At 39.2% G+C, this 15,027-nt stretch overlaps 2 protein-coding genes across 9 annotated transcripts in view; one reads left to right on the forward strand and one right to left on the reverse strand.

Annotated features, from left to right (window-relative positions):
• LOC132823387 (protein phosphatase 3 catalytic subunit alpha-like) overlaps positions 1-4,348 on the reverse strand; it is a 430,022-nt gene extending 425,674 nt beyond the window's left edge. For all 7 annotated transcript variants that reach the window (XM_060837153.1, XM_060837149.1, XM_060837148.1 and 4 more), the window contains exon 1: positions 4,026-4,348. In XM_060837153.1, coding sequence (XP_060693136.1) covers positions 4,026-4,080 — 55 coding nt within the window. In that variant the 5' untranslated portion in view covers positions 4,081-4,348. The remainder of the gene's footprint in view (positions 1-4,025) is intronic.
• The window catches only part of LOC132823388 (nuclear factor NF-kappa-B p105 subunit-like), a 157,103-nt gene continuing 146,393 nt past the window's right edge, over positions 4,318-15,027 (forward strand). For both annotated transcript variants that reach the window (XM_060837157.1, XM_060837155.1), the window contains exon 1: positions 4,318-4,574. In XM_060837157.1, coding sequence (XP_060693140.1) covers positions 4,419-4,574 — 156 coding nt within the window. In that variant the 5' untranslated portion in view covers positions 4,318-4,418. The remainder of the gene's footprint in view (positions 4,575-15,027) is intronic.

Genomic DNA, 15,027 nt, shown 5'->3' on the forward strand with positions numbered 1-15,027 from the left:
TCATGAAAGACACTATATATATGCACGCTTCATTTCCCACCACCCCCTCCCCATTACGTGTTTATCCAGGGCTGGCGAAGTATACCTAAATGTCACACTAAATACTGGAAATACTCAATAGGCCTATCAAACAATTGTAGAGAATGATAATGCACAAATTAAAATTTAAGTTGAGGACTCTTCATCATGAGCTATTTGGGTAAATAAACTTCACCTTTGAATGCAATCTTGTCAGTTATCTCCAAAGCATTTCCATAATTCCATAGTGGGAGGCACAGTGGCACAGTGGTTAGCACTGCTGCCTCACAGCGCCAGAGACCCGGGTTCAATTCCCGCCTCAGGCGACTGACTGTGTGGAGTTTGCATATTCCCCCCGTATCTGCGTGGGTTTCCTCCGGGTGCTCCTGTTTCCTCCCACAGTCAAAGATGTACGGGTCAGGTGAATTGGTCATGCTAAATTGCCCGTAGTGTTAGGTAAGGGACAAATGTAGGGATATGGGTGGGTTGCGCTTCGGGGGATCAGTGTGGACTTGTTGGGCCGAAGGGCCTGTTTCCACTCTAAGTAATCTAATCTGATCTAATTTTCCCATTAACTGCAATATTTTGCTTTCTAGTTGTGTTTAGTGTATATTTAGTATTTCATTTTGGCACCTTTGGACAGGATTTCTTCAGCACCTAATGTTTTGATGGAACTTTGAACCATTCCATTTAGTAGGAATGGAAAATAGATTTCCATTCTATAAAAATGCAAGTTGTTGTTGCTAAGCTACTGATTTCGTCACCATTCTTTAGAATTAATTTCTTCTTGGTCAGAATTGTAACAGATTTTGGCAAGTAACTTGGAACTGAAAAGAATCCAATTTGTAAGATGTCACTGACAGTGACAAAATATAATTTTGTAACTTTTAGTGTTAAATTGATACTATGACAAAATTATTTTACCAAAATTAGTGTGAATACAGGAGACAAAGTTGTTACACATTTTTGTTTTCATATACAAATTTGACTTCTTGAAGCGAACAGGAAAAATTACATATCAGTATTAAACTTGTAATACATTATTGGTCATTATGTTTTTTTTATATTTTAACATATTTATTTGCTTTTATAGATGGCAGAAAAGGATTTTTATTGTCACAGCTCAGCATATGGAGTCAAGCACAATAATCCAAGGGAGTTACCAGAACACTCAGCTGTATACTTGAATTCTTATCAAACCTGGAAACAAGTTGACATGGAGATCTTGAAGTTTATAAGGAGTATTGTGAGCAAGGAGGAAGTCTTTTGAATTCCGATTTTATATAGGAAGGTGCACGCATGCTATTTGTAGACATACATCAAAAGAAAGTTACGAGGAAATGGAGAACACAAGGTAGAACTCTGATGAGAAAATGTATGAAATGTCCAGTTTAAGACACAATAGATAAATGTGAAATATCTGTAATGGATACTATACAGTCAACTATCATTGAACTGAATTGTGATACCACCAGTATATAATTTTATTTCCAAACCTTTTTTGGCAATTTACAATATAATTTGGTGTTCAATTTTATTTACACAAAGGTTACAAAAGCATATATTGATACGCTATAAGTGATCTTAGAGTCTTTTATAAATTATTTTTTGGAGAGAAATGTGCAAACCTATTTTACTTTGGAAAAATACAATGTTTGGCAAAGGCCACACCTGTATCAATGTAAATGGTATTTGTCTTAACTTATTTATGACTGAGGGCAGGGCGAAATATTGTTAAACATCAATACAGTTGTCTGGCTATTTGCAATGTAAGTTATACAACCTTGCCGCCCTGTGGCCAAACACTTCAACTCCCCTTCCAACTCCCGTCAAGGACATGCAAGTCCTGGGCCGCCTCCACCACCAAGTCCAAGCTACCCGACGAGTGGATAAGGAATGTCTCATCTTCCGACTTGAAACCCTTCAGTCACATAACATCAACATCAACTTCACTAATTTCTTAATCTATCCTCCCGCCTCATACCAGATCCAACCCTCCAACTCGGTACTGCCCTCTTGAACTATCCTATCTGTTCATCTTCCTTCCCACCTATCCATTCCATTCTCCCCTCTGACCTATCACTATCATCCACCACCTGCATTTACTTATCATCTTCCCAGCTACCTTCCGAGCCCCCACCTACCTATTTATCTCTCAACCCCATCCCCATCCCACATTCCTGATGAACGGCTTATGCCCTTAATGCTGACTCTCCTGTTTCTTGGATGCTGTCAGATCTGCTGTGCTTTTCCAGCACCACACTTTTTGATTCTAATGTCTATGTTGCTCCAACAATTAATCTGATAAACACATTAGAGACATCTGTATTTTCCCTCTGTTTGGACATCTCAATGCTAAACTGTACTTTGACTTAAATAATGGGTAGGGAGTGTGAATGAATCAATCCCACGATCCCTCCACTTCAATCAGCCTTTAATGTATTCCATCTCCCACTCAAATTTCTATTTATATACTTTTAAAAATCCAAATGCTATATATTACAATGAATGAACTGATAAATTGCTCTCCTGAATTAGCAACATATTAGCCAGTGCAACTGCAGAACAATTACATGAGAAAACTGTTTAGCATGCTTGGGTAAATATTAACATTTGAAAAAAAACTGAATAACATTTATGTAGTTTGCATATTATATGCTGCCTGATAATTTTCTGTACCACTTTGTTAAGTACATTTTGTGCACTTATTCTTTTCATTAAATGACAGTAAATAATATCTCCACGTTAATACTTTCTCAAGAGTATGGATGCAGTACAGCAAATGCATCTGGAAAACCAACTGAGTCCAAGATCATATTTCTCAAAATGTTGTTATTCATCAAAATACTCTTAAATTTGAGCAAGCCATTATAACATAAGATTCAAGATAATACCAGAATAATTTAGTTGCATAGCTTTTTAAACGGCAATTATTCACTGACAGTGCTGTTGCATGGAGATGAACCAATATTACACGCAACACGTGAAGATTATCGCATTCTGACGTCTTCTACCCTCCGGTACAGGGATTTTTTTTCATAATCAGATTCCAATTAACTCCAAAGTACCCGGTATTTCCATAAGCATCTCCCCACTGAACAGTGTAGAACCATGGTGTGGAATACACTACTGCCACACAGGTAATCCCAGTGACTCATTACACTAATAGCTATCAATCGTGATCCAGTTCCAGGCGAACACTTACAACGTTTGCACAAGAAACGGATTATTGTTTTTTTTAAATCCACTTCGAAACAGCAATCTGCAGTGATGCCTATTGCGTAGATATTCTAAATTCCAGGGGAGACCTTTAAATGAGGGAATCACCCACTCACTGAAATGGTCGTTGCCGCGAAGCCACTGCAATAAAACGCATATTCCACTCGGGCGGTGGCTTTAAATGCGAAAATCAAAACAAACGGAAAGACCTTACAATATAAAATAAACAAAACTAACTGTCATTAATCATAAGAGAATTGCAACTCAAATCTATTTTTGTACACGTTGACCAAGTGATGTGCGTGCAGATCAGCAGCTGACACTTGGACAGCGCCAGTCTGCTTATAAAAAAAATCCTAAATAATTGGACTCGGAAATAGGTATAAGGTTGACTGCAATAAAATCAAACAAGCGACAGCCATACTCAAAAAAAAACAGAGGCAAACATAACTGATAGAATTAGAGGCTTCACACAGTGCCGCAAAGACAGAATGTGCAATATTAGAACATGCAATCATGATAACATAGTCTCGGCTAAATTTGATTAACATCGAAAAATATTCAACAGCAATTTTTTTTTAAAGTGCAGTATCAGTGTCGACTGCTACACGTTCAGTATTTTAAAAACGAATGGGAGCCAACGCTGTCTATAAGCTCCTATAGCTTCCTCAACTCAACGATATCACCATTATCACATAGGCATTCAACCGTTTGTAATTTTTCCAGCGCCCGATTTATATATTTAATTGTCAAAATGTGCATTGCATTGCTCCTGAGCTGGTACTCACATTTTACCATCCTCTCCGTGGTAGCTATGTTTATGTCATTGTTGGACATCTTCATGTGCGAATGCAATGGGTTCAGGCAAGTCTCCGTGCTCCCGACTGAAGCGTGCGGCAGGGCTGCAGTTGCTACAGCATCACCGGGGCAGCGCTGCTCCACTCAGAAGCAGCCAGTAACGGCAGGAAGGCGGGCGGGCGACCAGGCACGCGCGGCGCCGCCACGAGCCGTGTGTGTGCGCGCGCGCTTGCTCGCTCGCTCGCTCGCGCGAAGCCTGCGGGTAGGGAAGATGTCCCCTCCTCGCCGGTCACGCGAAGCGCGGCTGCGCGCGGAGCCCTGTCCTAGTTTGGGGCCGGGAATGGGATGGGGTCACGTGACGTCGGGCCGGGCCATCCATCAAGATGGCGGCTGCTGGGGGAAACTCCTACGCATTTGGCTCCAGGGTCAGCCTCTTGCTGCCCTCTCACGGAGGCGCAGGGCTACCCCCTCCCTCCCAGCCAACCAACCGCTGCTCAGTATTGCTGTTGGTATTTCGAAGGAGACTCCAACGCCAGCAGGTATTGCGGGGGTTGGGGTAGTAACGCACAAGCGAACGCGACATTGCTGAGCATCGTATAATAAAAATGTACGACGTGTACTGCGGGTGGTTGCTTTTCTACATCATGTCTGCCTAAAGGGAATGAGGAGGGGTGGACATAAGAGCTAAAATCAGAAAAGCTGGCAACTGCTCAACAGTTCAGATTCTAGCATCTGTTGAGAGACCATACAGCAATATTTGGCTGCTTGATTCTTCATCTAAATTCGATGCATATCTTCAATGTACATAAATTCTTTCAAATGTCTACTTTTTTTTCCTTGCCAGATTGTTTTAATAAGAGTTACAATCCAAAACATTAACTCAACTGTGTTCACGTCAGATGCTATATTGCCTGATGAACATTTTTAACATTTTGATTTTATTTTAGACTTGCAGCTTTTTGCATTTTGTTTAAGTTGAGTTGAGTTCTCATGCATTCTGTGAGCTTTCTTTTCAAAAGTGGTGTCGATGGTAGCCATGATGTGGAGGAATCGCTGTTGGATTGACCAGGTTATATCGTCCAACAGGTTTATTTAGAAGCACTAGCTTTCGGAGCACTGCTCCTTCATCAGGTGGTTGTGGAGTATAAGATCATAAGACACAGATCTTATAGCAAAAGATTACAGTGTACAATAATATATTGAATAAACCTGGACTGTTAAGTCTTCCATCTTTTAGAATGGGTTGCAAATTTTGGTTCATTAATATGTAAATCCCAAAACTACTTTAAAGTCACCTTCTCGAGATAACTTAGAGTTTATAAAAAAAGGCGATATCTCAGCTCAGACAATGCATTGAAGGTGTGAGGTCAGAGTTTGTATCCCAATCTTGCGTCAGACTGCATCTGTTTCCAAAGTGGAATTTACAAAATATTACATGCACCGACTGCCTGCAGATTGTGCATTTTTTGAACAAAATAGAATGTATTGCAAAATAATTCTGCAAATGCAAATTCTCTGTATAGACACACCCCATGTCTGTGTGCATGCATGAGAGAAAGAGTCTGTGCATGTGTGAGTGCGAGTGCACGTGAGAGTGTGTGTTTGCGTGTGAAAGCTTGGTAAAGTGTGTGTGTGGGTGTGATGGAGTATAAGCCTGTGAAAGGGTATGAGCATGGGGTGTGTGAGAGTGAGCAAGGGTCCTCGTGAGTGCATGTGCGTGTGTGTGTGTGTGTGTGTGTGAGAGAGAGAGTGTGTTTGTAGTGTAGTGGCTTCACCTGTAATGTGGCATGAACCCAAGATACTGGTTGAGGCCATCCTCGTGGATACAGACTTGGCTGTCAGCCTCTGCTTGGCCACTTTGCATTGTTGTCTATCCCAAAGTTTGCCTTGAAAGACGGTCACCTAAAGATCTGAAGCAGAAACCCACAACCGCTGAAGTGCTCCCCGAATGGATGAGAACATCCCTCCCTGTTGATTGTTATGTGGTGTTCGTTCATCCATTGTCATAGCATCTGTTTGGTCTCACCAGTGTACCCTGTGGTGTATGAAATAGACAATGTTGGCCGAGTCACATGAGTACCTACTGTGTAAAGGGTCGGTGGTGTTCCCACAGGTAATGGTGGTATCTGTGTTGACACATTGGCACATCTTGCACGGTTGTGTGGTGTTGTGGTCGATGTTGTCCTGAAGGCTGGGCAGTTTGCTGCGATCGATTGTCTGTTTGAGGTTTGGTGGTTGTTTAAAGGCAAGAAGTTGAGGCATAGGAAAAGTCTTGGTGAGGTGCTCACGCTCATCAATAATGTATTGCAGGGTGCAAAGAACATGGCGTAGTTTCTTGGCCCCTGGAAGTACTGGACAACAAAGGGTACCCTATTGGTTGTATGATATCTGCCTCCTGAGGAGATCATTACGATTTCTAGCGGTGACACATCAGAACTGGCATTCGATGAGTTGAGGATTGTACCCTGTTCTTATGAGGGCATTCTTCAGCACCTTTAGGTGTCCATGACTTTTCTCCTTATCTGAACAGATCCTGTGTTTGCGTAGGGCTTGTCAGTATGGAATAGCTGTTTAAGTATGTTTCGGGTGGAAGTTAGGCAATTGTAGCATTGTGAGGTTATCTGTGGATTTGCGGCAGAATGAGATTCTGAGGTACCCATCCTTGATGGAGATGCATGCTTTCAAGAATGAGACAGATACTAAAGAGTAGTCTATGGTAAGTCTGGTGGTAGGATAAAACTTGTTGATACTATTGTGTAGTTGTCAGTGACTCCTCGCCATGGGTCCAGAGGAAGAAAATGTCATCAATATATCTTGTGATTAGAGTTGGTTGGTGGTCCTGTGCAGCAAAGAAGTCTTGTTCGAACTTGTGCATGAAAATGTTGGCATATTGGGATGCAAATTTGGTCCTCATGGCTGTACAGTGTGTCTGGATGGAGAACTGGTTGTCAAAGGTGAAAACGTGTGGTCAAGGATGAAGTGGATGAGTTGTAGGATGGTGTTTGGAAATTGGCAGTTGTTGGTATTGAGCACTGAGGCTGTTGCAGCAATGTCACCACCATGGGGGGTGCTGGTGTAGAATGCAGAAACGTCCATTGTGGCAAGGAATGTTCCCGGTTCGACTCTTCCATGGGTGCTGAGTTTCTGTAAGAAATCTGTAGTGTCGCAACAGAAGCTGAGGGGTCCACTTTACAATTGGTTTCAAGCTGATTTTTTGACATAGCCAGAGAGGTTCTCACACAGGGTCCCATTGCCTGATACATTGGGTCGTCCAGGTGTGTTGGCTTTGTGTATCTTCGGAAGGACAACTTCGACCACAACATTGTACAACCTTGTCATGTCAACCACTGCAAGACGTGTCCGTGTCAACAAGGATACCACCATTACCTGTGGGTACGCCCCCCACTGTGTAGGTGGCAGGTACTCATGTGATTCGGTCAATGTTATCCATCTCATGCTGCAGGTCAGAATGTCCTGAGGCCTGGTATGTTGGCGAGACCAAGCAGACACTATGACAACTGATGAATGGAGACCACGCAACAATCAACAGACAAGACTGTTCCTTCCCAGTCGGGGAGCACTTCAGTGATCACGCACATTCGGCCTTGGATATTTAGATTACTGTCCGCCAAGGTGGACTTTGGATTAGGTGGCCGAGCAGAGGCTGATAGACAAGTTTAGTATCCACAATGATGGCTTCAATCAGTATCTTGGGTTCATGTCCCACTAGAGGTGAAGCAGCTATCGCTCTCTTTCTAAAGTTTTGTTCATGAATATTTGTATTTCAAGATTACATTGAGAACATGTACATAAAACTAAGGGACCTCTTGATCATACAGCAGTGAAGCAAATACTTTGGTCCAACCTGTCCATGCTGACCATAATCCCAAACTAAACTACTCCCACGTGTGGTGTTGTAGTTGTTTTCCTACCTATGGGAGACCCAGATTCAAGTCCCAGCTGCTCCAGAGGTGTGTCTCAACAGGTTATTAGAAAAATGGGTCAATTAGAAATAACATTATCTTTCATTCTATTTGGCCATGTTTTGATAATTGAGTGACAATTTAAAATGTTTTTGAATTCTCAAAATAATAGAACAAGAGAGGATAAAATGAAAGAGTCAGCATCAATTTTCATTAGACTTGAGTAATTGTATATATGTTCTACATTGTAGAACATCAATAACCAAATCACAACATGGTGTAAATTAAGCTGAAAAATAGGATTTACTTGCATTTGGAGAGGATTCCATAAATGATTTGGGATATTCAGCATGGTTTTGTGGGAGGGAAATTGTGTCTCATAATCTTGATTCAGTGCGATTAACATTGTTTACTTGGACTTTACGAAAGCCTATGATGCGGTTCTTCAAGGTAGACTATTTAGTAAAGTTAAATCATATGGGATTCAGGGAGAGCTTGCCAGCTGGGATACAAAATTAGCTTTACAGTAGGAGACAGAGGATGGTGGTAGAGGGTTGTTTTCAGACTCTAGGCTGTGACCAGTGGTGTTCCACAGGGATCAGTACTGGGTCCACTTTTGTTTGTCATTTATATAAACGATTTGTATGAGAATATAGGAAATTGGTAGTAAAGTGGACAGCAAGTGTAAGATTACAACAAGATCTTGATCGATTGGGTAATGGACTGAAAAGTGGCAGATGGAATTTAATTTGGATAAATGCGCAGGATTCATTTTGGCAAAACAAACAAGGGCAGGACTTGTACAATTAATGGTAGGGCCTGGGTAATGATGTAGAACAGAGAAACCTAGGGGTTCAGGTACATAATTCTTTGAAATTTGCATCACAGGTAGACTGGTTGATTAAGCGAGCATTTAGCACACTTGCTATTGTTGCTCAGATCTTTGAGTACAGGAGTTAGGACATTGTGTTGAGATTCTACAGGATGTTGGTGAGGCCCTTTCTGGAGGACTATGTGCAGTTCTGGTTGGCCTGTTACATGAAGGAAGTTCTAAAACTGGAGAAGGTTCAGAAATGTTGCTGGGAATGGAGGGTATAAGTTATTAAAATAGGCTGGGACATCCTTCACTGGAGTGTAGGAGGCTGAGGAGTGACCTTTATAAAGGTTTATAAAATCTTAAGGTAAATAGTGAAAGTCTTCTCCCTAAGGTGGGTGAGTTCAAAATTAGGGAGCATATTTTAAGATGAATAGAAAAAGATTTAAAAAGGTCACAAAGGACAACTTCTTTACACAGAGAGTGGTTAGCATGTGGAATTAATTGCCAGAGGGAGTGGTGATGCAGGTGCAGTTATAAAGTTTAAAAGACATTTAGATAAGTACATGAATAGGAAAGATTTGGAGGGAGGTGATCCAAGTTCAGGCAGGTAGGAATTTAGTTTGAGAACATGGTCAGCATGGTCTAGTTGGATTGAAGGATCTGTTTCCATGTTGTATGACTCTAGACCATTGTGAAATAATAGCATAAGACAACAGGATGTCAATTCTCACACATTTTTAGTATGTGCACATTACATCTCAGTATTTTATAATCGAGCAGATACATATTTCAAAACAAACATAGAAAGTGCTGGAGAAACTCAGGTCTAACAGCATTTGTGGACACAGAAACAAAGTTACTGTTTAAGTCTGATTATGATTCTTCTGTTCTCACGTTTATTTCAGATTATTTTCAGATTTCCAACAACTGTAATGTTTTGTCTTTCCAAATAATTGTAAGATCCACTCATTTATATTTGTCCATTAATGTATGTATCTTAAAAACTGATGTACTGTTTTGTGAAACAAAATTTCCTAGCTTGGAGTGTGTTGGTACTGAACCGATATTAAATTTGAGCCAAATTACCTGATGTCAAAGGATATTTTGTGAATCTCACTATTGACCTCTTTCAAAGATTGAGATAAATCAGCTCAGTTTTCCTCTCCTCCATGCTATTCAATAAGGGGTAGGTTAGCTCAGTTAGTCGGACTTCTAGTTTGTATATAGACTCTTGCCAACAGCATGGGTTCAATTCCTGCATTGGCTGCAGTTGCCATGAGGGATTCTCCTTCTCAACCTCTTCGTCACCTGAGGAGTGGTGACCCTCAGGTTAAACAGTCACCAACTATCTCTCTCTAATGAGAGAGCAGCTCTATGATCTGGTAAAAGTATGGTGACTTTACCTTTACTATCCATTAATGTCTTAGTAAATGCATACAAGATCATCAGGTGAAGGTAGGATCAAATGTTATAATAACTGTTTAATTGAGTAGTTAACTAATGCTTCATGTGGGTTGGTGGGTAAAGTCTCATCACTCAGACAAAATATCAAAGCACATCCATGAAATTATACAAGTCCATACTTTTAATTGAGCATTTTCAAAAAGGGCTTCTAAAGAAACAATAAATATTTTCTGTGTGTTTAACAATGCAGCTTTTCTTCATAAACAGACTCTTTTTTGTTTGTTTACAGATATTTTTAATGCATCAATCCACTTCATGTGCTGATATATATTTTTAACTTAATAAACCTTTCCGTTATTGTAAAAGAAAATTGAAGAAATTTATTTCCAGCAGCAGAAAATTTAATCCCATAATTCTACCAATTGCAAACGTAATAGAATAATGTCAATTCTTTGATGAACATTTATCAGAAAAATGTTGCTTTCAGCAAATCCAAGCTAATTTTATTTCAAAAGATTGTTGAATAATATTATTTTTAAAAACTTATGATTTGTTTCCTGTTATATCATACATCTTGAACTAGACAATCCAAGTTTTGCCATAACTATCTAGTACTATCATTTTAGTAACCTTTTTGGGAAAAAAAAGTCTAACTAAATTTTAAATCTACATTCGTTTTGAAGAAATTAAAGAAATACATTTCTGTGTGCATGCCAATTCTTCATTGGTAATGTAGCAGGAAACAGAAAGGAAGAGCCAACATAGGCTTGTCAGAGAAGACAAATCTGGATGAATTTTTTTGAAATAATCGATAACCTTACAGTAAGGGAATTGCCCATTTTTGTGAACTTCCAGTAAGCCATTGATAATTTTTTTAAAATAAAATGTTGCTTAAAATTGAAGTTTATCAATTAAAGGCAAATTGTTGACCTGGTTAGGCAGTTGGTCGAGCAGTGGAAGACAGTAAAAATAATGAGCAGGTGTTGTAATTGGCAGGATCGCTTACAAATTTCTCTTTGGGGCCTCAGTGATTCCCTGTATACATGAACAATTTATATGATGGGATTGAAAGCCACATGTCAAGTTTCCTGATGACTCCAAAATAAGCAGTATTATATATGGTTTAGATGCAAGCATAAAATGCAAGACCTTGATAGATAAGTGAAGGAACAAATATAACAAAATGATTTCCATGTAGTCAGATGTGAGGTCACCTGATTTGAACCTGAAACTTTGTAAATGGTAAAAAGCTCAAAACGATGATGGTCCAAAGAAGCTTAGTGATCTAGATTCATAGCTTGTAAAAATATCACAAACGGGTATAGAAAATAATTTTAAAAGGCAGTGAAGATAGTTCCTTTATATCTAAAGCATCATAACAAATGTTGGAGCAACAAACTTTGAAGTGTATTTCTGGACCAAGCAGCAGCTAAATAAGCTGAGAAATTGGAGGTGCTTGAACTTTAATCACAACTTCAATTGGTAATTGCAGATGCTCTGTGGAATACCCCCAGGGTATCAAAGCAATTAACTGGTTCGCTATCTAAGGTTTTAATTTTAATAAATCTCACCAACTATAATAACATTGTATTGTGATTTTTACTAGAGTCAATAGTCAGCATTCATTAATACTGATGTGTTGAATTGCCAGCCTAAGTTCTGCTGTTCATTTTGTTAAATAGCTGTCCATTCATGATTTGCTATTCAAGCTTCTGTTTTTTTCCTCTCTGTCAAGTGCTTTTGGATATAGCTTTCCATTACCTATGAAAGTCATTGCCACAGAACCTGTGGAGGCCAGGTCGTTGAGTATATTTAAGACTGAGATGGACAGGTTATTGAGTATCAAGGGGATCAAGAATTATGTGGAGAAAGCAGGAGAATGGAGTTGAGAAACTTACCACCCATGATTGAATGGTGGGCTGATTGACTTGATGGGCTGAATGGTCTAATTTCTGCTCCTATGTCTTATGGTCTTATTAAGTGCTTCATAAATTGTCAGTAGAGAACTTAAAAGGATCAAAGGTAAAATCAGGATAGTTATCAGTTCTGCATGAAACAGTATTGGAAAATTGTTTGAGTTATCAACAGTATTTGCTTTACAATAACCTGCTCACTGATATTCAGTTTGGGTTCCATAGGTGCTGACCTCATTGCAGTCTTGTCTCAAATGTGGATAAAAGAGCTGAATTCTAGAGGTGAGAATTGATCAACTATGCCATCTAGCAAAACTAGAGTCATTTAGGAATCAGAGGAAAACGTCTCTCTTCAGATTAATAGTGAGCACAAAGGAAGATGCTTGTGATTGTTGGAGGTCAGTCATCTCACCTCCAGAACATCTCTTCAGGAGTTCCTCAGGGTGGTATCTTTGAGGTGTTTCGTTAATGAAGTTCTTTCTATCAGAATGTCAGAATGGGGATACACACTGGTTGCACAATGTTCAACACCACTTATAACTCCTCAAGTACTGGAGCGGTTTATGGCCAAATGCAACAAGATCTGTATAATATCTAGACTTGGTCTGAAAGGGTGCCACATAAGTGCTAGGCGATGAATACGTCCAGAAAGAGAGAATCTAAGAATCAGCACTTGATGTTCAATGGCATTACCATTGCTGAATCCCCACTGTTAACATTTTGGGGGTTACCATTAGCTAGAAACTGTACTGGGCTAGCCATATAAATATTGTGACTATAAGAGCAGGTCTGAAACCTCTCAACTACAATGGAGCCAGGAGTATGATGGAATATTCTCCCATTTGTCTAGGTGGCTGTAGCTCCAACCACATTCAAGCATCTTGGGACAAAATTTTCCATGTGATTTACCCACATCAACAAACATTTATTCCCCCCACCACCATGCATACTAGCAGCAGCAATTTGTACCATCTAAATGATACAGTGCAGAAAATTGCCAAGGCTTGCATGACAGCACCTTCCAAACTCACAACTACCATCTAGGAGGACAAGGACATCAGATACCACCACCTGCAAGTTCCCCTCCAAGCAATTCGCTATCCTGGCTTGACATACCGATAGTATCACTAAGTAAAAATCCTGGAACTCCTTCCCTAGCAGTATTAAGGACTGCAGCGGAGGCAGCTCACCACCACGCCTGAAAAACAATCAGGGATGAGCAGCAAATGCTGGCCGAGCAAGTGATGCCCACATTCCATGAATAGATTAAAAATGTAAGTTTGTATTATATCTTTTATTAATATTTAAATGAAGTTTAAATAATGCCTGTATTCTAATTGTTAGACGGAAACTGAAACAATAGTTGATATGGATGCATTTCTAGCAGCCATATAGACACAGAAGCCTGAACTTTCCAATTGGTTCTGTCCAATTTGTAGGATATGATTAGATTTACTATCCTGGATTATGACCACTTTACAAATCTGAGCTGCACAGTGAAATACCTGTGCAGAGAAGACATCCATTAAAACAGCTGGCAGTTTTTAAAAAATATTTTCACAATTGGGATGTTGGATGCATTATGTATCTGTGAACCAAACATCCAAAGTTACATATAATTACATACTAATTTACAGGATGAAGCATTAATAAGCTAATGTTACTTTTGCCATTTCTTAACTATGTGGATGCTTTTTTTCTGGAATTCTTATGAACACTTGCCTCAATGTTTTTTTTTGCAGGGCACTTGCTTGCAGTAGTAATGGAATTCCCACTGGGGATCTTCTATACGGCATTATGATATGTGGAGCACCAAAGGTGAATACCAAGCGGGTAGAACTGAACAAGATGACATGCCCATTATCTGTATTTGCAGGAAAAACTGAACATAACTAATTTCCAGAATTTGTAGTACCTACTTCCCTTTAATTATTTTCAACTCTTCAATCATTGAAGTGGAACGGTCGACATGAAATACATTTAATGTACTTCTTGTGGTTGTGCAGGTCTGCTTAAAAAAACTGATCTTGGAAATTGGATGCAAACAACATGCTGCAATTTTACTGTTTGTTTAATTGAGACCCACTTCTAGCCATTTGAGTCTAAACTACATCATACTCAACCAAACTTAATACGCCATTATATTTTTCATTTTGAATGGTTGAGTATTTTAAAGAGAAAGTAGCCCCATTAAATTTCTTTCTTTTTATCAAAAGTAACAAAAACAGCTCCACAAATTCTGGAAGTAATGAGACTAGAAATAGGATTATCCAAAGTGAAACCACTAAAGATTTTCCATTCACTGCTGTTCATTGCAATTCAACTGATATGACATGTAACTAGCAGTAATGGTTTGAAACATAGTATTACTCTGCTTGCCCTATATGACAGAATTGCTTTTGAGTACCTATGCATAAGTAATATTAATATGTTAAGAAATAACACTCCTGTGGTGCTCAAGTGTTTTCCATTTTTGCATCAAAGAATGTGCAAAACCACTTAGTAGTCCATAAATGAATAAACAAAGGATACATTGACTGTCTTGAGTGAATGTATATCTCATGGTATTATTTAAAGGAGAACAAGAGATGTTTTATTGTAACCTTGGCAGCAATTTAAGCATCAATCTCTTTTATCTTTAAATATTTTAAGATTGCAAAAATAAATGAAAATGGAAGATATTCTTTAATGGACAAATTTCTGATTGCCAGTTCTGGAATTTCCATATGTTAATTATCATTAAAATTCTTTTTCTTCTCAAAGTTTCTGAACCACTGCTACATAGATTACATGATATTGGCATTGGTGGCCTGTAGTGATTTGACAGATGTGATTTATGGCTCCAAGATCATTCAGAAAATAAGCAACATTGATATAGTATGCTGGGATACCTCTTGATTGAAACTACAAGCTTTTTAAAGTGAGAAAGGCAGCG

The sequence above is a fragment of the Hemiscyllium ocellatum genome, chromosome 16 (genome assembly GCF_020745735.1).
Source record: "Hemiscyllium ocellatum isolate sHemOce1 chromosome 16, sHemOce1.pat.X.cur, whole genome shotgun sequence".
Lineage (NCBI taxonomy): Eukaryota > Metazoa > Chordata > Chondrichthyes > Orectolobiformes > Hemiscylliidae > Hemiscyllium > Hemiscyllium ocellatum.